Source organism: Kogia breviceps, chromosome 8, assembly GCF_026419965.1.
Source record: "Kogia breviceps isolate mKogBre1 chromosome 8, mKogBre1 haplotype 1, whole genome shotgun sequence".
NCBI lineage: Eukaryota > Metazoa > Chordata > Mammalia > Artiodactyla > Physeteridae > Kogia > Kogia breviceps.
The window spans coordinates 1,384,325-1,407,689 of NC_081317.1; the positions used below are offsets into that span (position 1 = coordinate 1,384,325).

The window sequence follows — 23,365 nt, forward strand, 5'->3', positions numbered from 1 at the left end:
TCCCAGTCCCGCCCCTTGTGGGGTTTGGACAGCTGTATAAGGTCCCCAGAGGATAGCAGATGTGTGGGGGCCAGGCTAGAGAGACAGTGCTCTCATCCCCCAGCCCCTCCCTCGTGCTGGCCGAGGGGGCAGTGTGGTGGGCCAGGGTCTGCTCTGGGTGGCTGGGGAGAGCCGGGACACCAGGCTTGGGGCCCTGGCTTGGTGGTGGGACCACAGGGGCTCTGGAAGATGCCCTCAGTGAGCGTAAGTGTGCGGCCTGGGGGCTTCCCTGGTGGCGCAGTGGTTGAGAATCCGCCTGCCAGTGCAGGGGACGGGGGTTCGAGCCCCGGTCCGGGAAGATCCCACGTGCCGTGGAGCAACTAAGCCAGTGAGCCACAACTACTGAGCCTGCGCTCTAGAGCCCTCGAGCCACAACTACCGAGCCCACGAGCCACAACTACTAAAGCCCTCGCCGTAAAGCCCGTGCTCCGCAACAAGAGAAGCCACCGCAACGAGAAGCCCACGCACCGCGAAGCCCACGCACCGCAACGGAGTAGCCCCCACTCGCCACAACTAGAGAAAAGCCCGCGCGCAACTAAGACCCAACGCAGCCAGAAAAATGAAATAAAATTGTTTTAAAATTACATTAAGTGTGCAGCCTGGACACTGGGGAGGGCTGACCTTGGGGTAAGCCAGCTGACACGGGCAAGTCCCACTGCTGGGTCAGAACGAGGGGAGGGCCCGCAGTTCTGAGGCAGTGGGTGGGATAGGGTGAGACCAGGTCACTGGGTCAGGCTGAGTCCCAACTGGCAGGGTGGCCTTAAGCAAGCCCACTGCCACCGGCCTCAGTTCACACCTCCGTGGAGGGCGTGGTCTCTCAGGGGCTGCCCAAAGGGCGGGACCAGAGCAGGCCCACCCCCAGCGCCAGCCTCACCAAGCCTGGTCCAGGGCCCTGCGGGCTGCCGGCTGCATGGAGTGGGTTCCAGAGGACACTCTGGGTGCTGATCGGCACCCCACTCCCTCCCCCCTCGGAAGCTGGTGCCCCCTGCCCAGCCCTGGCCTGTCCGTCTCTTGGCTGGCTGGCTGGTGGCCGCCTCGTTGCTCAGAGCCCTGCCTGAAATGCGTGACCCCCGGAGCTCCCGACAACCCATCACCAACCCGTTTCACAGAGGAGACTGGGGCCCTGGAAGCTGGCCCAGCCCGGGCTCCCAGAGCACAGTGAGGGCTGCTTAGAGCTGGGCTCAGGCCGCGGGGCAGTGAGGCGCCCGAAGGCCGGGAGGACCCGCTGGCCGACGTGGGCAGGGAGGGGCAGCTGAGCGGGTGGTCCCACCGACCTGGGCCGGCAGGTGGCAGCTCGGAGGAGACCCCACCGGGCTCAGGCTCTTGGGTCACACCTCCCCACCCCCTGCCTGGCCAGGGCAGGCCCAGAGCCAAGGCCGGAGCCGGGGGTTCAAAATCCACCCCTGAGGGCTCTGCTCTCCTGTGGTGCCCAGGAAACCTGGAGGGAAGGGAGAGCCGGTGCTGAAGGGCCCATAGGGGCCTTGGCCAGGGGGCTGCACCTAGTCTGGTCCTCCTGGGGACCTGCAGGTCTGGCAGAGAGTGGCTGGGGACCAGCGCCAACCCACGAACTGGTGGGGTCTACGGACAGGTGCCTCCCCCAGGCGCTCGTGGGCTCCACTCGCAGGCTGGGGGGCCCCTGGCTCCGCCAGGTGTGGGGTGAGCACAGCACCACTCCACTGCAGGGGCAGCTGTTGCTCTCGCCCCCAGCCCAGCATCTGGCCCCAGCTGGGATCTCCCAGGTGAACCATGGGCCAGGTGAATGGAGCCAGGCCCTTCCCAGGAAAGGTGTGACCCGGGGGTCCCACTTTCCTGGACACATGTGTCCCCAACACTCCTCCAGGCTCCCCTGGGCTGCAGCTCGGGCTCAAGAGAGGCACCTGAAGGAGAGGGGGGTTTGCTGTAGGCCTCTCACGGCACCATCACCACCGTGGCCTGGGCTGGGCTCAGGGCTCCACCACCGTCCTCCAGATGGGCTCCCGAGGCGCTGCGCCAGAGCCATCCCAGCCTGAGAGCTGGGACTGGCCCGGGGCCTGGCAGCTCTCACCCTCCCCGAGCCCAGGGCCACCTGTGAAGGGCGAGCGCCCCCTCATGCAGGGCGCTGCCGGCCTGGGACCACAGGCACAGGGGGAGGCCCACGCCCCTCGCTCAGGACACCGGCCTGAATCCCAGCAGGACACGTTCAGGGGACCTGGAGGCCACCCCATGCTCCCTCCCTGCTCCTCTGCCTGACTCAGGCTCCCTCTGCCTGGAGGTCAGAACCCCCGGAGGCTCACTCCAGCCCCACCGAAGAGGTTTCAGCCCATCTTCTCCCTGGGAAGCAGGAGCCAGCCCCGGTCGCGCAAACTCTCCCATCCGCCAGGCCCGGCCAGTTCCTCAGGGTGGCGGCTGCCCTGGCTCCCGAGCCGCCCAGGACGGGGACGTCCGAAGGCAGGTGAGCGCGGTTCAACACACAGGACTCACCCCCGCTGAACCGGCCCAGGCGAGGCTGCTGGGAGGCTGACTGCTTGCCCGCCGGCTGACCATCCACCCACCCCGGCCCGCCAGGAGGCGCGCTCTGCCGCCCAAGTCCAGCTCCGAGAGGCCGTGAGCCTCCAGCCGTGTTAGGGACCCCCCACTCACGCGGATCCGCAGGCCTGTCCACCGGCACCCCGGCAGGATGCCAAGGCCCCTGTGCCACTGCCCTGCCTGCAGTGCCCGGTGCTGCCTCCCCGCAGAGACCCACAGGTCCTGTTAGCGCGACGCTTAAATCAAGGGACCCAGGGCCAGGGCCCCTCCCCGTCCCCGCCCACCCGCACCAAGCGTGCACATGCGCGCGCGTTCTCTCTCTCACCCCGCCCCCCCCACTCCATAAACACTCGGAGATGGATTTCCCTGAGCACAGAGCCTGTGGGCAGTCACAGCAGCAGGGCGAGGGGGTGAAACCTGTCCGGGGAGCATTTTCTCTCTGAGAGCAGCCCCGGCCTCCTGCCCAGCACGGAGAGGGCCCAGACGGATCGGTGTCCCTTCCCATTCTGGGCCTCGATGGTCGCGTGGCCTGACACCCTTACCCCCGCGGAGCCGCACCAGCACACAGTAGCCCCCTTGGCTCCTGCCTGGCCCCAGACCCAAGCCCCTCGGCCGCGGTGCCCTCCCTGGCCTCCTGCTGCTGCACGGGTGTCCCTTTCCTGCTCTGGGAGGTCGTGGGGTCAGCGTCAGCCCGGCCCTGGAGCCAGCAGGAGCTGTGGCCACCCGAGGCATCTGCGCAGTCCCGGCGAGAGAGGGGAGGACAGGACAAGGACACCAGAGGTCCCTCTTAGGGCCCTCTCTGTCCCACTCCTTCTACAGTGGGTTCAGAGCTGCCGGCTCTTTCCATTACAGCCCTGGGGACAGAGGGCCACCACCAGCAGCCTGGGACTGGCCCTCTGAGGACGCCTCCTGTCGGGTGCCCGGGGGGGCACGGGGGCTCAGCCCACCACTGGGGTCCAGGCCTCCAGCTGGGGCCAGGCTCAGAACCCTGTCGTAGGAACTTTCTCCAAAGACACCACCATGGCCCGAAACCTTGACGTGTTCTCTATGGCAGCCAACCTGTGGGTGCCAGGAGCTGACGCTGGCCTAGGAACCCCAGCCCTACCCTTCCTAGCTGGACGCCCTCGAGCCATTTCCTTCGTATCCCGAGCCTCGGTTTCCCCCTTAGGGCTGCTGTAAACAAGGCACACGTGACAAGCCTGAGCCCTGACTACCATCTATTTGGTAGAAGAGGACCCGGAACTGCAGCTACAGGGACACGGCTGGGCCAGAAGTAACAGATGGGACGGGCAAGGGGTCTTGCAGTGCTAGTCTCCGCCCGTGGCAGCCGCAGTGCGTCCGGGGGGCCTGGCTCACCTCCCCGGGCCCCGCCTCTTGAGGCCCAAGGCTCTGAGGCCCCCAGATGGGAGGGGGGCGTGTATGGCTTTGCCTCGGTTGCCTCTTTGGGAAGCCTTCCAAAGCAGCCCTCGTGCGGGGAGGCTGGTGTGACTCAGGGATGCTCCCTGCTGCGGGGCGGCGGGGTGGACCTGGGCAGCTGGGGTGCAGGCGCTGCACCCCTCGCTCAGCCCCCGTCTCACGGCATGAACAACGGGGTGGGGGTATGGACGCCGCCGTCCCCTGGTAAGTGTGGTCTTGGGTGAAGCTGGGCGGTGGGGCCCGTGAACACAGGCCAGGCCTCTTCCCTGCCCCAGAGCTGCGGCTCCCCAGCGCCCTGGCAGGGGTCCTTCCCTGCCAGGCCCTCTCTGGCTGGACGACTCCAAGACTCCCCCGGACCTTTGGGGCCGGCCCAGCCCTGCTCCCCACGCCCGGCCCCAGGACAAGCTCTCGGGCCCCCGGACCACACCCAGCCACCCTCCTCCGATCCCGCGGCCCCCGCTGGGCTGGTGGCAACGCCCTTGCACTGCCTGGGCCCTTGCGCTGCCTGGGCTCGGGGTCGGGGAGGGGCCTGACGGGGCCTCGTGCCCCGAGCACGGATCCCATCCCCCTCCCCAGGCCCCTGTGTCCTCCCCCGCTCACCCCACGCCCTGGCCACAGACTCTGCCATCCTCTGGCCCATCCAGTGGGGCTGGGGTCAAATGGGGTCAGCGGAGGCTGCCCCAGGCTCAGGGGAAGACGGGTGCAGAGCAGCCATTTGGGGCACGCCACCCACGCCCCTCAAAGGCGGGGAAGGTGCTGATTAAACCCTTGGAGGGAACTACTTTTAGACTAATTCTCAGAGGTTTGGACGCAGGTGTTCCGCGCATGGGGGGCTCCAGGCTGACCTCTGAACCTGGGCGTGGCCGGGCGCGTGCCCCTCTGTGCCCCCCGTACCTGACCTGCTCCTGAGAGCCTGGAGAAGCCAGCCAGGCTCCTGGGCACCGTGCGACCCCTGCCAGGCAGCCAGAGACCAGGTCCGGCCCTCCATCCCCCCCCCCGTCCATCTACTCGATCACTAGTCCACCCACCCCTCAGCCGTCCATCCCCACCCATCTGTCCACCAGACCCCGTCTGTCTGTCTACCTCTGTACACTGTGTCCCCAGGACGAGGCCGCCGGCTGGGCCTGAGGACCTGAGCTGCACCCCCTAAGCTGTGCTGCAGACCCTTCCTGGGCTGCCCGTTGCCCCAGCACCACCAGCACGCGGCCTCCCGTCCAGCTGATGAGTAAAGCCTGTCCCTGCCCAGGGTGCCCCAGGCTTTCAGCAGGCCCTGTGCCCACCAGGTCCCAGGGGACAGCACAGGGCCGTGACCTGAGCTCCCTGGAGAGGCCCGGCCTCCAGGCGGGCCGGGCAGGATGCCGCGCAGGACGGGCAGTGGAGCCCCCGGGGAGAAGTCGCCTACCGTGCGACGCACCTGCACCCGGACGTCCGCGCTGTTGAGTGGGGAGTGGCCGCCCTCGCGCGGCCTCCTCTCAGCGGCGTCCGGCCCTTCCTGGTACTTCCTGCTCCTCACGGGGAGGGGGAGCGAGTCCCTGCCGGGCCCCCGCCAGTCGCCCGCGTGGTGGCTGTCTCCATTCTGCTCCTGGGGAGGGCGAGGAAGGCCGGGCGTGGGGGGGCGCCGGGCCGCCACGCTCGCCGTCCCAGGACCCCGAGAGGGGCTGAGCACATGCGGTCCGCCCCGTTTCACTGACCCCCACGGAGGTGCTCAGGGGCCCGAGGAAGAGAGGGGGCTGCCGGCAGCCTGCGGGCAGGGAGAGGCGGGCCGGGGACCAGAGGGGCTCTGACCACCCCAAACACACACCTGCCCCCACTAAGCGATGGGCGACCGTGGGAGGCCCTGAGCCTGGTCCCCACGCCGGGTCCCCGAGGCTGTCCACAACTGAACCCAGTGTACACTGGAGGGACCAGAGGCTCCGAGAGGCCACATAGCACCCACCCTGGCAGGTACAGAGCAGCCCCAGAGCCCCCAAATCTGTGTGGGGTTTGTCAAGCCCCCGCTGCTCCCCCCGTGACAGCTCTGCTTCCCCCGGGAGCAGACAGGGATGGGAAGCGGCCGGGACACCGGGGGTCCGCGACATGTAAGGACCCGGGGCCCGGGTGGCGGGACCATGGTGAGAGGGGAGGGAGAAGCCACCGGCGCAGCGGGGTCTCCTGGGCCCTCTCTGGGCAGGTGGCCCGTCCAGGGTCCTGGGCCGCACGGGGCACATCTGTCGCCCCTGGCAGGGGCATGAGGTGACGCAGACAGGAAGCCCGGCGGGTGCTGGCAGCTCGGCGAACAGCGCGCCAGCCTCATCACCCCGCTGCCCACGCTCCGCTTCCAACTGTGGGCGGCTGTCGCTCGGCCGCCACCTGCCCCACGTGCCCCCGGCCGCCCGCCCCGAGCCCCACTCACCCGCTCCAGGGGGAGCCTCAGCAGGTCCCAGGTTTCCGCGCTCAGCCGCTGTGTCCTCTTGGGCCTGGCCCCTGCAAGGCAGCGGGCCCAGTCAGCCGGCGCCCACCCCGGGCCTCGAGGATCACAAGCTTCCCACCCCCCAGCCCACGGGGGGGCCGACGCGGCGTCTGCACGACCGCCGCACCCCCGACTGGACAAGCACCCAGGCGTCCAGGTGGGGCTGACCGCACCGGGGCCGAGTGGGGTCTGGCTTCCACACACCCCCCCCCACCCCCCCCCGTTAACTCCAGTTCCCAAGTTCTGAGCCCGGCTCTTCCCTGCTCGCCTTCGCCTCCACTGTTCCCTCCCCTCGGATACTCTTCCGAACACAGCCGGGGCCTCAGCCTTGGCTCAGCTACTCCCCACACCCTGTGCCCGGACGCCCTCACCCCGCCCACACCGGGGCAGCCCAGGTCCTCGGGGGGGGGGGGGGCGGGGCTGAGTGATCTCCTCTGAGCGCTGGGCCTGGCGAGGCCAGGAAGCGCAGTGGGCAAAGTGACCGAGGCCTCCGGCGCCAGTGGACGCCCTGAGGGTCGCATCTCGGCACCCCTGGCCTTGGACCCGTCACCCACCCTGCGGAGCTCAGCCCCCTCCACGCCCTCCACGCCCCCCACGCCCCCGTCCGACGGTGCAGGCGGACGCGCTGCCCGCAGCGCAGGGGGGCTGGACGGCATCTCACAGCCCCCGGCGCGTCTCGGGCGCCCAGCGTGGATGCGATGGTTGGCTCTCCATCCCCACCGCCAGCGCCCGCCGCCCACGGCTCCGCTCCAGAAGCCAAGCTGCTCCGTGGATGCCCGCGGGGCGGCGTGGGGAGCCGGACCCAGAGCCCGCCCTGTCCAACCCCTCGCTGCGGCCAGGCACACACACCACAGCGAGCGGCCTCGAGGGGTGGGCGGGGAGCCCTCCACCCGGCCCCCCACCCCAAACCCGCTGTCTGGGACACGGTCCCCAGAAGGGAGCCGGCTCCGGCGGTCAGGCATTCAGCCTGCCCAAAGCAAACATCCAGAGCTTCACAAGAACTAACTGGGCAGGTGGCCCGGAGCGGCCGGCGTGGGCAGCCGTGCCCTCTCCCTGTCCTGGCCTCCAGGCCCTGAGGAAGCCACACCCCGCCCCCCTGCTCTCCTAAGGCCGAGAAACGTGCCAGCCCGAGGTGGGGGCGCAGCGATCCTCGGAGGGGCGTCGGCGGTCGCTGTCCCGGGAGCTGGGGAAACGGCGGCCACAGCGGCCCGACCAGGTGGCAGCCGGGCAGCTCCTGGAAGCGTTCCCCCAGGGCTGGGCCAGCTGACGGCCCCCGTCCCACCACTTGGCCGTGGTGGTCGTGCGGGCCTAACATTGCCCCCCACCCCACCCCACCCCGCCGAAGGAAACAGCCCCTGGCTGGCGGGCTTCTGCCAGACCCCGAGCCAGAGGGGCGCAGCCTCGGGGCACATGGCCCACCCACGGGTGAAGGAGAGGAGCGGCCACCCCTGGTGGCACGAGGAAGGCAGCTCTGAGGAGGAAACGAAGGAACTGGCCCCGAACCAAAGCACTGGGGACCCCTTGCCTGGCGGCCCTTACCCCACCCTGCCCCCGGCCTGCAACAGCCCTGCTCCGGCTCCTGCCACCCCAGCGGGGGGCCCCACTCGCTGCCCGAGACTGTCCGCTGGGCCCCGGCCCCGCACAGCCCCGCCTGCCCCGCCCGGCCCTCCACCGTGAAAGGTCCCTCTGAGATGCAGCCCGCGCCCGACTTCAGGGCGGGGCCCACACGGCCCATGTGGACAGCGGGTGGAAGGTCCTCCGGGCCTGGCTAAATGCATCCTCTGTCTGGAACCGGGCTTCGGATCCCAGCGCTTCCAACGGCCCCTGGGCCGAGCCCGCCCTGACTGGGGGCATTCAGGCACCACTGGCTGGCTTCCTGCCCCGCCCGCCCGAGGGTCAGGCCCGGAAACTTCCCGAGGACTGCGCACCCCGCCTGGCCTGTGTGGCACCCTCGTCATCCTCTGTCCCCACCAGGCGTCTCGACACACTCTGTCCCAACCCACTGGTTTCCAGCTGCCCGGCCTCCTTCCTCACGTCCACTTCCTACTCCTGGCACCTCCTCCTTCAGAGCCAACCCAGAATCCGAGCCCCCGAGCCCCGCTGCCTCCCTGCCCAGCCTTGCCCTGTGGTCCCTTCTCCATGCAGGGGCCAGAGAGATGCCCCAAGGATCTGGGTTAGGTCTTCCTCTGCTGCTGGACCTGCAAGGGCCCCACTGCTGTGAGGGTGGGGCTTACACAAGGGCCCACGGCTCCTCCCCGGAGGGATCCCTCCTGCCTCAGGGCCCTGGCACGGCTGTTCCCTCCACCAGGACTGCGGTTCCTTCTCAGGCTCAGGGCTCCCTCCCTCCACTCCTTCAAGTCTTCACTCAAATGTCGCTTATAGGTTGAATATTCTGCATTCTCCCAGATTTCATGTCGAAGCCCCAAACTCCAAGGTGATGGTACAGCAGGTGGGGCCTGGGGATATGATTAGGGTTGGCTGAGGTCATGAGGGTGGGGCCCTCACAATGGGATCAGTGCCCACATGAGGAGACCAGAGAGCTCCTTCGCTCTCTTCCCCCCACACCCCACCCACCCCATCTGTAAACCAAGAGGCCCTCACAGAACCCCACCACGCTGGCACCCCGCTCTTGAACATCCAGCCCCCAGAACTGTGAGAAATAAATGTCCACGGTTTAAGCCGCCCAGTCTGTGGGGTTTTGTTATGGGGCTCGAGCTGCCACCCGCTGCTGTATTTATGGCTACACCCCGCCCCACCCAACTTCCCTAACCAGGCCCCAAAGCACCTGTAACATGTACTTCTTTTTCTGTGCGTTTATCATTTATCACTGCTGTGGCCCTAAAGCTCGGACAGGGCTTAGCATACAGTAGGTGCTTTAAGGATGGTGGAATGAGTACCTAGTGTTTACCGAGTGCCTACCGTGTAAGGCCCCACGGGCAATTTCATGCACTGGCCCCTCCGGGCCGTCACCAGCCTAAGAGGTCCTGGCCACCCTCCCAGGACTTTGGACACAGGGGCTCAAGAGAGGGTGACCACCTGGCCAAGGCCACAGAGCCCAGAGGGGTAGAGCCAGGGTCAGGACAGGGGGAGTCGGGGCCGTAGGCGTGCCTGCACAGGGCAGGTGTTACAGCAAGTCGGGCTCACCTGGAGAGCCCAAGAGGGTCCAGCTGAGAGTGGCCGGAGACGAGTCAGACCTAAGGACAGATGAGGGCCCCTGTGGCCCCGTGGCCCTGATCTGTCCCTCACAGGTGCCTGGCACGTGGGTGGGCTGCAGGCCACTTGCTGAACGCACAGATGGACAATGGTGTGTCTGCATCCTCAGCCCTCCTGGGGACATGAGCTGTGCCCCGTCCCTGCCAGCTGCTCCTCCCAAGATGACCCGTGGGTCTGCTTCCCAGGTGGGGACACTGAGGCACAGCTAGGTCGCCACTTGGTCTGCCAACCGGGACACGCGGAGCCAGGGCCAGAGCCCGCAGCCTAAGCAGCCGCTCAGACATCACACCACGAACATCCCAACCTCCCGAGGTGGCCGGACGTGGTGTCCAGGGACTCCTGCTGCTCTGGGCCCAGGACGCCCTGAGCGGGGCACAGAGGGTGAAGGAACTGAGGAGCGGCGCAAGTGGGGGGGCGGGGCAGCCCACACCCTGCGGGCAGGCAGCCCCGTGGGGCTCAGCGCCGACTCCCCCATCTTACGCGCTGACCGTGCTGCCACGTCAAGGGGGTGCAGTGGGACCTCCACCCAGCATGAGCCCCCGCCCGGTGCCCTCCCGGGGTGGGCACAGCAAGTAGCCTGGGAGGACTGACCCTGAGCCAGGCAGCAGTGGCAGGGAGGTGCCCCGCCCACCCAGACGCACCCTGGGACCTCTTAGCTGGGGTGGGGGCAGCGGGGGCCGTGAGGGTAACGCGTGGACTGAACCCAGCCAGGCTCTGGGTCCTCCGGGTGCATAAAGTGGCAGCCACCCCCAGGCCCACGGCCCACCACAGGCCACACCTGCGATGCAAGGCCACGCCCACCACAACGGCCACACCCACCGGCTCCCTCCTGCCCCCCTGCCCCAGCCCGGGGCCTCCATCCTCCCCTGGAGATGTTCCTCCACCAGGGCTGGTTAAAGGCCCTCCGGGGGCTCACCTGGCCCCCTTCGCCCCCCCCAACCCCCCACTGGCAGGCTCTGGATATGCAACTCCCCCACCCCCGCCCCCCAGGCAGGGACAGTTTCCAGAAGACAGGCACCCGGCTTTCTGGAAACCCGGCCGGCCCACCACCCGCGCTCAGTACGCCCCTGAAAGAACGAGCGAACGAACGGATGAAGGAATGATGCCGTCCCTGCAGAAAGCCCTGCCGTGGCCCACACCACAGGCCCTGCCCGTCCGGGCTCACCCGACCAGGGGTCTCCTCTGAGCAGGGCTCTTCTCCAGGGCTGCCTAGACTCCGGGCGCTGGCCCACCTCCAGCAGCTGCATCCCCGGGCCGGGGACCCCAGACCTGCCTCCACGGGCCTCGGGGGGCCGGCCTGGCCACCGTCTTCTCGGGAGGGCGGCCTCTTCCCAGCGTCTGCTGGCGGCCCGGCGCCGGCAGCCTGGGGTGGGGGAGGCTTCCTGGGGCCCCGGCCGGGAAGGGTCTGGCTGGGCCCGGGGCAGAGCACAAGAGGCGGCGTGGGGAGGACAGAAGCTGCCTTGTTCCCGCACCCACCCTGTGCCCCCCTTTCCTCAGCTCAAAGGAGGAAAACCGGGGCTGGGCCGCGCCTCCGCTGGAGCCTTTCTAGACGGGCTCAGCCCTGCCCCCACCCCCCCGCCGCTGGGGTTCCCAGAGGGTGGCATGGCAGGGCCAGGCGTGCCAGGGGCTCTGGGCGGAGCTGCCCGCCCTCGGAAAACCCCGGCCGGAAGGGCAGACACTGGCCTGCACGTGCCGGGGAGGGGTGGGGAGCGAAGGGGGCCACACTCCATCCCATCCCCACCGGCTACAGCACCCCCAAAACAAGGGTGACTGAGGGTCCCGGTAGCCCATCTCCTCCCTTCCGTCTCAGCCTCTGAGCGTGGGTGACGGGTGTCCCCATCTCCCAGGACAGGCCGTTGTCATGACAGCACAGAACCCTGGAGACCCGACACCACAGCCGGATGGCTTCCCAGCCTCGCCCTGGGCGGGCCTGGGGGCTTCGGAGGCTGGGGAAGGTGGGCGACCTGGACACACAGCCACGAGGGGCCTGGGGCTGGACTCTCCGAGAACTCGAGAACCACGGGTTGGGGACTGCGTGGGCTGGGAGGGAGGGGCAGCTAACTCCCGGCCCAGAGCCTGCCCCGTACCCACCGGCGGCGCGGGAGGCCAGCTCAGGGCGGCCCCCGGCCCCAGCGCCCACGTTTATTGATCTGTTTGCCTGGCGGCGAACGTTCTGTCCCTGTGTGGGTAGCATCAGTGACCTGCACAGGGCGACCAGCAGCCCGGGAACGAGGTCGTTAGAGCAGCCGTGGCTGACCCTGCGGGCCTCGGCTGGGGAGCACCCGCCTCACAGCTCCCTCGGCCTCTGGCTGACCTGGCTGGCTTCTCCCTCCCGCCGGCGGCCCCCTCCCACTCCACCCCTACAAGAAGCCCTCGCCCAGGCCCAGCCCCCAGCCCGGAGGGGGGTCGTCAGCCCCAGAGGAGTGGGGTGGCTAGGGAGGGGCGGGGGGGCCCCCTCCTCCTCGTGCCTCCCCTGGTGAGAAACCTGGGGGGTTCGGGGCGACCCCAGGGCCCCACTGCCCCAGAGACACGAAGGACCGGCCTGAATGCCCCTTTGCCCGCGCCGTGTCCCGCACCTTCCGACCTCAGGATCCCGACTTGCCCCCAGCACCCTGTCACTTGCCCCCCCGACTGTGAGCTCTGGAGTGAGTTGGTGATGGGGCTCGGATGCTGACACCCGCCCAGGGACAGGGGCTCAGCGCCCTACGAGGGACCCCTTCCCTTAGCTGGCAGCTCTGTTAAATATTCTCCTGTTTGAGGGCAGAGCCCACTGGGCCCCAGCAGGGGGTGAGCCAGCACCCCCTCTACCCTGGCAGCCGTCCTGCCCCCCCCCCGCGCCCTCTCAGGCCCCGGCACCTCAGGCTGAGGTCTGAGCCCGCGGGAGAGCGGGACCCCACGCCCAGCCCAGGAGCTCACCTTGGGCCTCGTAGCCGGCCAGGTCTGGCTTCTCCGCGGCTGCCGGGCTGGACAGCCGGCCCAGCGCCACCTGCAGCTGCGCCACGTTCATGCGGGCCGTGAGCTCTCCGCTGCGGTCCCCTATCTGCAGCCAGGCAGGGCCAGGTCAGTGGGCTGCGAGGCCCCCTGTGGACTCCCACGGGGCAGTCACGGCCCCGGGTCTCCAAGGGCACTAGGCCCACTGCGCCCCAGAGGTGGAGTCTGGCGGGGGGTCCCGGGGGGCCGGTAGCCTCCCGTGCCCCTGACAGCCCCCCTCACACCCCAGCCCGGCCGTGACACGTGGGGCCCTCCCGTGGGCAGTCAGCCTGCACCTTTCTCAGCCCCGTGCCCGCCAGGCTCCCGGCGGGGACCCTCGCCGCAGGGGGGCCACGCGCTTACCCGGGAGCAAAGCCTCGGGCAAGGCGGGCGGGGGGACCCCCACGTGGAGTTCCAGGGCCCCTGCCTGCGCTCAGAGGGACGCAGGGGCCGGTCTCGCTGGCGGCGCAGGCGGAGGGGCTTTCCAAGCCAGGACCTCCCCTGACCCGAGCTCTCCTCCCCACCTCCACCGGGACACCTAAGGGCCTTGCCCGCCTGTGGACTTGGGGCTGTCTGTGGCGGGCCTGGGGAGCGCTGACCTGGCTCTGCCGCCGGGGTTGCTTCCCACAGGTGGGTGGGGGCCGAGGGGGGGACCGGCCGGGAGCCGGGGAGCCGGGGCTCACCCGCGCCGACCCTGTAGTGCCCAGTCGTGGGCTGCCCTGACCCAGCAGGAGGGTCCTGGGTGGACAGGTCCACTTCCCCAGGAAGGTGTCTGGCTGAGGGGTCCCAGGGGAAGATCCCCCAGGGGCAGCCGTGCCTTTGTGCCCCTGGGCTGCCCCTGGCAGGTACTTCCACCCTGGGTGTCGGGCAGAGGCATTCCATGGCCCAGCCTGGCACACTTCCGTTGGGGACAGCAGCAGCCAGTGGTGGCCGCCCAAAGGTGACACTAACCCTCTACGGGCGGAAAGCAGGCCCCCACTCCCCGCTCCCGACCCCCTGGCTACAGCAGACGAGCAGCCACCAGGTCTCAGAAGAGTCACGGGGTGGCCGGGCCCCTTCGCAGCAGGTGGCGACAGCCAGGAAAGAGCCTAGAGCACACAGAGGCACCGGCCCATCTGGAGGGGGCTGGGCGGCACCGGGGCTGGGGGGCTCCAACGCTGGCGAAGGCCAGGGCTGGGGGCTGAGGGGAGGGCAGGCCCGGCTCACCTCCTGGGAGATCTCCAGGTGCTTCTTGGCGAAGGTCAGGGCCTGTGCTGGGCTCCCCATGGATACGTAGGCGTTCCCCAGGCTCCAGCACGCCCGGCCCTCACCCACTCTGCCGGGGAGGGAAACTGAGTCCACGTCTGCACCCCAGGCCTGCCAGCCTGCCCGCTAGCCCAGCCGTCCCAAGCCCCCAGCCTCCGGGGGGTCTGGCCCATCACGAACTGGGGATGGGAGGCGGGTGCTCCAGGGTCCCTGGCGCGGCCTTGACTGCCCCCTAGCGGCCGGGGAGGCTCTCACCCCTGTGGCTCCCTGGGCAGTAGTGACCTCGTTCCCTTGATCATAAATGTTTAAATGGAGACACAAATAATGTAACATCAACTTAACCACTGTAAGGCGCTCGATTCTGTGGCTCTGCGTACATTTACCGTCTACGACCATCGCCTCTATGTCGTTCCAAAACATCACCCAGAAGAAAAACTGCAGGCCTCCTTAAGCCTCCCTGCAGAGCAGCTTCCTAGAAGGCCCCTCCTCTCCACCACCCACGAGGGGCCCCGGCCTGTGGCTCTGAGCCCTCTTGCTGCCACTGCTGCCCCCAGACCTGCGTGCACGGCCGTGTGTTTAGGGGTCTCGGTCGGGAAGTCTGTCTCTCTGCAGAGACGAAAGTTTACACGGACGTGGAGAGAGGGGGGCACGGGGGCGTCCAAGGGGGCAGTGGGCCGGGCTCCGGGGCACAGCCCCCCAACCGGCTTGCGCCAAGGGTCACTGCCAGCAGCTGGCCCGGCGTCCACTGGCCTCACCCGGCCCCGCTCAGTGGGTGGCGTGGCCAAGTGACGGCGGAGGCTGAGCCCGGGCGGGGCCGCCTCGAGCAGGGTCCCTTGGTGGGAGGCGGCAGGGCGGGGCCTCAGACCCAGGCCGGCGAATCTAGGCCGGTGCCATCAGCTTGTCGCTCAGCCCAGGGGCCTGGAGGGGCGAGCGGGGGCCCCGGCGTGGGCCCGGGCGGCCAGGCGCCCCCGCCGCGCGCGCACCTGTCGGCCAGCTCCTGGGCGATGAGCAGGTGGCGCAGGTGGTACTCGGCGGCGCGCTCGTAGTCCTGCAGCAGCGTGTACGTGTTGCCCAGGCTGTAGCAGGCCTGCGCCTCCACCGCCTGGTCCTTGAGCTGCCGGGACAGCTGCAGGGTCTTCCTGTGGGGGGCGGGGGGCCACCCCCGGGAAGGAAGATTCCAGCATCCCCTCCACAGGGGCTAGGGCACTGCTCACGCTTCCCCAGCGCCCCTTTCCAAGGGCTATATGTGGGGGGCGCTGGGGAAGCAGCCCCTTGGCCCCAAGGCCTCCAGCCCCAGGACCCCACTGGGGGTCTCTCAGGGCTCCATCGGTCGCCCTTCCGGGGTGGCGCAGAACCCCCCGCATGGCCCCCGGGGAGGCTGGGAGGGCAGAGCTTGAGGTGGGCGCCTCCTCGGCCTGGGGTCCAGGCTCCCTCATCCCCCTAGGGCCCACCCTCTCCCTGGCTGGGCGGTGGGGGGCAGTGCCTACTTGTAGTACTCGGCGGCCACGTCGAAGCGCCCCAGGAAGATGTGGGCGTTCCCCAGGTTGCTATAGGCCCTCCTCTCTGCCGCCTTGTCTCCAAATTCCTTAGCGATGGCCAGGCGCTGAGGACACGGACACAAGGCCCAGGCGGTGGTCACGGAGCAGCCCGGGATCCAGCGCAGATGGCAGGTGCTCCCCCCGCCCCCGCCCCGCTGCCCAGCACGGCCAGCCTGATGTCCGTGTGCCCGGAGGGGCAGCCCTGGGAGCCCCAGCACCAAGCCCAGATGAAGCGAGGGGGCTGGCGGGGCGCCCCGGCCGTGCCGCTCCGGCCCCGTGTCGGGGCCGCCCCGTCGCTGCCCCCCGCTCACCTCCTTGTGGAAGGTCGCAGCCTCCGTGAAGCTCCCTAGCAGGTAGTGGGTGTTGCCCAGGTTACCACAGGCCCTGCCCTGGGCCGCCCGGTCGCCCAGCTCCTTCACCAGGGACAGGTTCCTCCTGGGGGCCGAGTCTCTCTGAGCTGCGTCCCTCCCAGCGACCCACCCACCCAGGCTAGAAGGTGCTGAGCGGGTGGCCTCCACACAGCCCCTCCCAGGGTCGCACCCCGAGGCGAGGGCGGCTCTGCGCTCCAAGGCTCGGGTCAGCCTCCCCCCGCCCTCCCCCGCCACTCCCGACTCTGGTCCTCAGGTGCAGCCTGTGTCAGCCAGGCCGAGGACAGGGGCGGGTGGGGGGGGCGGAGGGAGCCCACCCGGGTCCCCGCGTCTGCGGAGCGCGGGGACGGTCCCGCCTGCTCACTCGTAGAACTCAGAGGCCCGGCGCAGCGTCTCACGGACGGCAGGCGGCAGGCGCCCCGGGTCCTGCGCTGCGTTCCAGGACAGCTGCTTGCCCTTGGCGTGGTACACGTTGCCGATGTTGTACAGCGCCCTCGCCTCCCCGACCTGTGGGTGACGCCGAGGTTGGTGGCGGCGGCGGGGGCGGGGGGGCGTCTCCAAAGCCACAGCCCCCGAGGAGCTGGCCGCTCAGGCCCTGTGCGCACAGCGCTGGCGTTCCCGTCGCCTGGTCCACGGTCCCCGCTGTCCCTCGGGCCGCGGAGGCAAGGGCCTGGCGGGTGGCGGCACCAAGTCTAGCCACTGAGGTAGGGGTCATGGAGAGGGAGGGGCCTGTCCCCACCCCTCCGGGTCACCCCTCTCTGACACCCCGGGGTCAGGGCTCTGGCTCTGCTCGGCCGCCTCCGAAGGTGGCCTGGGGCGAGTCGGTCACCTCTCGGCCGCAGTTTCCTCGTCCACACGGGGCCACGGGGGCAGGACACAGAGCAGGGCTGCCAAGGGTCCAGCGGGGCCGGACCCACCGTTGCTCGAACAATGCTGCCTCTCCAGCCAGGTTCCTTCCAGAGCCGGCCCCCACCCCCGTCTCCCTCTGGCCCCAGGAGTGACTGGGGGTGTTGGGGGCTTCAGGGGGGAGGTCGGGGGGAGGGGAGCTGACATGGAAGATGGGAGCCCGGGCCTCAGCCCCACGGCGCCGGTGTGAGCCAACGTGCCCTCGTTTCTGAAGGGGACCGTCGTCCCACGGGAGGAGCACATGCGGCTGTGCGTGGCGTCCCCTGCAGCTCCGATCCCAGACCCGGACAGGGCCGCAGGTCGGGGCCGCCGCCCACCTTGTCCCCCTGCTCCTGGGCGATGTCCAGGTGCCGCCGGCAGCAGACAACGGCCTCGTCAAAGCGGCCCAGCACCTTGAGCGTGTTGCCCAGGTTTCCGCTGGCCTTGGCCTCCCCCATGCGGTCACCGATGGTCCTGGAGGGCAGCAAAGGGGGAGGGGCTGGACTGGCGGGACCCTGAACCCACCAGGGAGCCCCGGTGATGGCGGCAAGGGCCTGGGAGGACCGGGAGCCCACGGACACTGGGGTGATGCCGGGCGGGGGCCCCAGCTCAGGATCACTTCTCTGCTAGGCCAGTCTGGGGGAAGGACCCGCAAAGACCGCCTTGGAGGCAGGAGAGCTGGGGGCCCGGCACAGGGAATTAACCGCGCGTTTGCTGCACTGCACACCGGCTGGATGCGGAAACCAGGGCAGCTGGAGAGGAAGGGCCTGTGGGCAGGGTGGTCGGAAGCTCCGCCCCCACCTGCGATATCTGGGGGCTGGGGGGGCTCCCGCAGGCCTGAAGGAGCAAGGGGGGGCAGGGAACACACAAGGGGAGGGTGTTGCAGGGAGGGACAGCAGCGGGGAAGCTCTGGAGGCCCGAGGAGAACGGAGACTCTGGGAAACGGAGGGGGGGGTGCGGGTCAGGTGGGGCTGGTGGGGGGCCGGCAGGAGGAGGCTGGCCGGGTTCGTGGTGAGAGCGGGGCGGGTGGGGGCCCAGGGGCAGCTGGGGCAGCCCGGCTCACCGAGCCAGCAACAGGTCGTGCTTGTGGTACGCCAGCGCCCGGGCGTACTCCTTCAGGTAGAAGTAGGCGTTGCCCAGCTGGCTGTAGATGGCACTCAGCGTCTTCAGGTCCTCGGTGCCCACCTGCACGGCGGCCTCAAAGAAGGCCACGCCCGCCTTGAAGTCACCAGCCTTGCACAGCCGCTCGCCCTCCAGGGCCAGCTCCAGGCACGACGCTTCCATCCTGGGCGGAGAGGGGGGGTCGGGGTCTCGGCCTGGCCCCCACGCTCCTGCACGTCACCCCTCAGACTGCGGGGCCCCTCGGACGGCCGTGGCCAGTGCGGTGCCCGGGGGCGTGGGCGCCAACCTCTCTTTGGATGGACGCCCAGGTTGGCACTCGGTGGCGCTCACCTGTGCCACAGCCTCTCGGCTCCCCTTCCCCACCCCCGGGCCGGCTGGCGAAAGCATGAATCTGACACTGTGGCCAGACCCTCACCCAGAGGCGGCCTGCAAACACTCCCTCCCTCCCCCAGTCCCAGCCTCTGGGGCCGGGGCTGCCCCGGGCCAGGCGCTGCCTGCCAGCCTCCAGAGTGGCTACGGCGGCCTGGGGCAGGCCCTGATCCCCGCTGAGGATGACGGAGGCTCACAGGGTCAGCCAGATGGTCAGGGCCACACAGGCAGGATCCGATCCCAGCCCCTCCCGGGTCCTGCATCCTGGAGCAGGGCCCCCACCCTCCAAGCTCTGGGGGCGGGGGGAGCTCGGCCGTCACCTGTCCTCACCTCCCATTTTCTGATGGGGCGTGGCTGCATCGGAGTCGATGTCCTGCCCTGGAGGCCGAGGGGGGCTGGGGGCTCAGGTGCAGAAAAAGCCAGGGAGAGGGCCCCCACTGAGGCAAGCGGCCCCTGCCCCCCCCGCACCCCACTGAGACCGCACAGCAGGAGCAGAGGACCCCCTGGAAAGGCGGGAGCCGGCTCTGGGCCGCCACAGGCCGCCCCATTATCCCCCTCTTATCCCCATTGCTTTCGGATGTCATCAGAGCTCATGGAAAACCTACAGGGAGTGACTTATAATAAAACTGCACGCCAGGCAGCCAGCTGCACCCCAGCGCCCTCGGCCCTGCTTCGTTGTTAGAACTGTGCAACGATCAGGAGTTACTGGAGGGGGGGAACCAACACATTTCCTTAAAAAATACAGTCGTTTAGGGCGGTGTTTCTCAACCGTTTCTTTCCTTTTTAAAAAAATAAATTTATGTATTGATTTATTTTTGGCCGCATTGGGTCTTCGTTGCTGTGTGCAGGCTTTCTCAAGTTGCGGCACGCAGCCTTCTCATCGCGGTGGCTTCTCTCGCTGCAGAGCACGGGCTCTGGTTGTGCGGGCTTCAGTAGTTGAGGCACGCAGGCTCAGTAGTTGTGGCTCGCGGGCTTCAGTAGTTGTGGCTCGCGGGATCTAGAGCGCAGGTTCAGTAGGGCTTAGTTGCTCCGCGGCATGTGGGATCTTCCCGGACCCGGGCTCGAACCTGTGTCCCCTGCATCGGCAGGCGGATTCCTAACCACTGCGCCACCAGGGAAGTCCCTCAACCGTTTTATCCAAATGCCCCTTTGACAGAAACCACAACGCCCCATTCATGCTGCTCCTGCGTTATCAAGACAACAGGGCACTTCTATTTACAATGATAGCTACACCTCAAGAACAGCCTGGGGCGAGGCTGGTGAGCCCCTGGAGAAGCTGAGCCCCGCGCCCCGTGCCCCACGGGCTCAGCGCCTTCTGTCAGCACCTTCACCATATGCCCCTTGTCCAGTCACGAGTCCCCAGCATCGGGGCCGCTCCTCCTGGGGAAGTGGGCTCCTCCCCACCGCAGGACGCAGGGCCCGCACCAGAAGACCCTGCCATCTCCCCCACCCCCAGATTCAAGCAGAGCCCTGTGGCCTCTCAGAGAGCCGGGGTCAGGGACATGGCTTCGAGACCAGGATGCCAGACCCTTTCACCTCCCGCCCACGACATGCCCAGTCCTCAGCAGCCACCTCACCAAGAGCTCTGGGAAGGGCCCTCCGGGTGCCACGTTGCAGGAGCCCACGAGCAGCCAGACTCCACCAGGGCCACGCACGGGGCTCCTTAATTAAGGCCTGCTTGGCCCCGCCCAGCTGCTCACTACACGGCTAGCTGCCCTCTCCTCCCAGGGACTCGGTCTGAGACGCAGGTGTTTTCGGAGCCCCGCTGGCTCTGGCAGATCCGATCACTGGCGTGGCCTCCCCCGCCCGCCTCCCTGCCCAGAGATGTGGCATCAGTGGCTCAGAGCAGAGAAGGTTTCTGGCTTGGGAAGGGCCCTGGGCCTAGAAGTCAAGGGGGCAGGGGTGCAACGTTGGGGTGTCTGACGCAGTCTCCCGGCACTGCAGACTGGGAAAGCTAACCAGGCCTGCACGTGGGGAGGCCACCTGGGGAGGCACCAGGCGGGGTGTCCCAGGTCAAAAGCCCCACCCCCTTCCTTGTCCCAAGAACCTCCCACGGCACGGTGACCTCCAGCTCAGCGCCCATCCGCCGCCGCACCTCTTCCTCTGAAGGTTGCGCATCTTCTGCACGTACAGCCACAGCTCCAGGCCCACGGGCAGCAGCTGCGGGCGGGGGCGGGGGGCGCCGTACACCACTTTGCACACGGCCTTCTCAGCCAAGCTCAGGGCCGCAGGCGGGCCCTCCGTGGTGGCAGCAGGCATGGCGGGGCCCCAGGCCTCCCTCCTGGCCAGCCGGCCCTCGCCCCACCTCGGCTGCTGGTCCTGGGGGTGTGGCGGCCTCAGGGTCCCCCGCATCCCCCACCCCAGAGCGGTGGGCTGAGGCTCTGGCGGCCTCGGCTCCAGGAGACGCCCGGCCCTCTGGCAGGTGGTCCGGGGCCTCCCAGGGCCTGCGGTGGAGGATCAGGGGATCAAGGGCGGCTCAGAGCTGGGAATCAGCACTGTCAGCAGGGCGGGCTGGCAGGCGCCCAGAGGGAATCTGTCCACGCGCTCCCCTCGGGGCAGGTGCACAGCAGGGGTGCAGCGGCTGCGCCCCCGTCCCGCTCACCCAGACTCTCACCCCGCTCTGGCCCTGTGGCCGGTTCGGGGCCAGAACCCCACCACGCAGCGCAAGGGAGCACCAGGCACCTAGTTGGCGCCGGGTCAACGTCTGTGAGAGGAGGAAAGGGGGAGGGACACGGCGAGTGCGGCCCCCCCCCCCCCCGGAGAGCCGGGATTCGGCAGGGTCTGCACTTGGCTCCGCCCCGGCCTCCTGGAGGCCTGTCCCGCAACACCCAGCCTGGCCCACAGCCGCACACGGTGCCCAGCGCCCGGCACACAGCAGGGCCAACAGGTGGGCACAGAGTCCAGTCACCCTGTTAGTCCCCCGGCCCACTGGGGCACTGCTGGGGGGTTACCAGCACCGGACCGTCGAGGAGCTCCAGGCCCCAGGTCTAACCCGGGTGCGGGCCTAGAGGGGCCTGGGGCCAGCCGTCCTGGGAGGAACAGACACCCCCCCAGTTCCTTTCCTGAAACCACCAGCCCCCTGGCCACCTTCTCAGCCCGGCTCCCAGCTCCTCCAGCCACCACGGCTGATGAGGCGGGAGTGACCATCTCTGGGCAAAGGGAGAAGCCTCTGGAGTAGCGGGGGTTGGTGCCAACGTCCAGCTAGGGCGAGGGGGCCCCGGGGCTCGGTCAGGGCAGAGCAGTGGTGAGAAGCCCAAGGCCCCTCTCCCCCAGCAGCCCACCCCCAAGATGCGGCTCCATCCCAGGAGCCCCTCGGTCCCCACGGGGCTCACAGAGGCCCCCCCGCCAGGCCACTTGCCCATCTCAGCGACGGGCCTTGGGTGGGAGGGGGCTCGGCTAGGCTGGGCAGCCAGGAACCCTGGGACAGGAAGGGCAGTGCAGCTCTGGGGTCAGCCCCCCAAGACCATCCTGGGGTCCGGGCAGGGGCGGGAACCCGAGGATGAGTAGGGGGGTGCGGAGGTCCAGGGCAAAGGCCGCCCAGGATACAGGACCCGGGGGGTCGGCATCAGCCCAGGAGGCCCAGCAGGCACTGCCAGTCTGCGGGCTCTGGGAGGGCCGAAACCTGGAAGGCGCTGCATGGGTGGGTGCAGAGCGGGGAGAACGAGGTCCCAGGCTGCCCACCTGCCCACACCAGGCCCTGGTCCCCAGGGCGTCCAGGCCAGGGCGCTCTCCTCCCTGCCCGGAGGCCTCTGTCCACCCTCCAGGGAAGCTCAGCTGAGGGGGGTCAGGGCAGGGCATGGGCCATGTCCTCCTTGCGCAGCTCCTGTCAACAAGCCGAACCCTCAAACTCTGCCCCGTCACATCAACCCCATGCCCCTCCTCCACCCCCCAGGGAGGCCCCCCCAACGCCTGCGCTGCAGGCCATCCTCTCCTCTCCTCCGTGAGACCTGCCTACGCTGGCCAGGCTCGTTCCCTTGTTCAGTGAAGAAGATTCTGGGGCCTGTCCCTCCACACCGCCTCTGCAGGCCTGCGGGTCTGTGGGTGCCCGTGACCACTGGGGCTGCACTGGGGCTGCGGCAACCCTGGCTCGCCCGCTTCAGTATCGGTCTGCCGAGCTGGCCTTGCTGCCCACTGCCCACGTCCCCACGCTGCAGGACTGCAGCGGCCTCCCACAGGCCTGTCCACCCGAGGGCCTGACAAGAGCCTTATTGTCAGGGCACGAGATGGGGGTCCCTGGGGCTCTGGGCCGGACTGGCCAGGGCTCTCAGGGCCCAGGGGCTGTGGTCTTAGCTCCCCCTTCACCAGCCTCACCACTCAAACTCTGGGAGAGGGGGAAGCCTTCCACCTGGGATTTGCCACCTGGGCTAAACAGATGCTTCATTTTTTGTTTTTAGTTTGATTATCTTTTTTGGCTGCGTTGGGTCTTCGTTGCTGCACGTGGGCTTTCTCTAATTGCAGAGAGCAAGAGCTACTCTTCGTCGCGGTGAGCGGGCTTCTCATCGCGGTGGCTTCTGTCGCGGAGCACGGGCTCTAGGCGCGCGGGCTTCAGTAGTTGTGGCGCACGGGCTCAGCTGCTCTGCGGCACGTGGGATCTTCCCGGACCGGGGCTCGAACCCGTGTCTCCTGCGTTGGCAGGCGGATTCTCAACCACCGCGCCATCAGGGAAGCCCGATGCTTAATTGTTAACCTACAGTCCTCCACCTCCTGGGGAGAGGCCCGGCCCACCGCCTCAGGGGCCTCAGGGGTCAGCCCGCCCGCCCCAGCCAGGCCTCGTCCACCCGTGAGATCTGCTATCCAACAGCACGACGGCCCAGCACATCTCTCCTTCAACGTGGCTCACCAGGGTGAGCCTTCGCAGCAGCCAGGCCGCAGCAGCCCGGAGGCAGGGTGGTGTCTGCCGAGCTCCCGCCATCTGCCCACTGGCTTCCCAGTTAATGAAGGCTTATTGACTGCCCAGCGGCCGGCCTTACTGCTCTGGTCGCCTCGTCAGCCCCGTACCCCTCCCACCTGTCTGCGGCGCCTGAGACAGCACCCCGGGAGTAGCCATCGACCCGGCCCCGCCTGGCCCCTACTGCCCTGCTCTCTGCCCCCACGGGCTGTCCATCAGCACCCCCGCGCCACCTGCCTGTCTCCCCAGATGGCACGCCGTCCTCTGGTGCCCACCCGACCACCGAGGCTGGCCTCCAAGCCTGGCCCCCGGCTCCCACCACCAAGGCCCACTGGCCAGGGGCTGTGTCCCCATCAGC

At 68.8% G+C, this 23,365-nt stretch overlaps 1 protein-coding gene across 6 annotated transcripts in view; it reads right to left on the bottom strand.

The window, feature by feature from the left end:
* The window catches only part of GPSM1 (G protein signaling modulator 1), a 30,091-nt gene that overhangs the window by 3,887 nt on the left and 2,839 nt on the right, over nucleotides 1–23,365 (bottom strand). For 2 of the 6 annotated variants that reach the window (XM_067040308.1, XM_067040309.1), the window contains exons 1-11: nucleotides 18,450–20,127; nucleotides 17,692–17,913; nucleotides 16,967–17,102; nucleotides 16,108–16,250; nucleotides 15,687–15,810; nucleotides 15,325–15,440; nucleotides 14,821–14,976; nucleotides 13,799–13,907; nucleotides 12,539–12,662; nucleotides 6,353–6,423; nucleotides 5,363–5,542 (exon numbers count right to left, since the gene is read on the bottom strand). In XM_067040308.1, the coding sequence (XP_066896409.1) occupies nucleotides 5,363–5,542; nucleotides 6,353–6,423; nucleotides 12,539–12,662; nucleotides 13,799–13,907; nucleotides 14,821–14,976; nucleotides 15,325–15,440; nucleotides 15,687–15,810; nucleotides 16,108–16,250; nucleotides 16,967–17,102; nucleotides 17,692–17,913; nucleotides 18,450–18,703 (1,635 nt within the window). In that variant the 5' untranslated portion in view covers nucleotides 18,704–20,127. Of the gene's footprint in view, nucleotides 1–5,362; nucleotides 5,543–6,352; nucleotides 6,424–12,538; nucleotides 12,663–13,191; nucleotides 13,569–13,798; nucleotides 13,908–14,820; nucleotides 14,977–15,324; nucleotides 15,441–15,686; nucleotides 15,811–16,107; nucleotides 16,251–16,966; nucleotides 17,103–17,691; nucleotides 17,914–18,449; nucleotides 20,128–20,214; nucleotides 21,970–23,365 lie in introns of those variants that run through there. The other 4 variants (XM_067040312.1, XM_067040310.1, XM_059072887.2 and 1 more) reach the window with 4 other exon arrangements.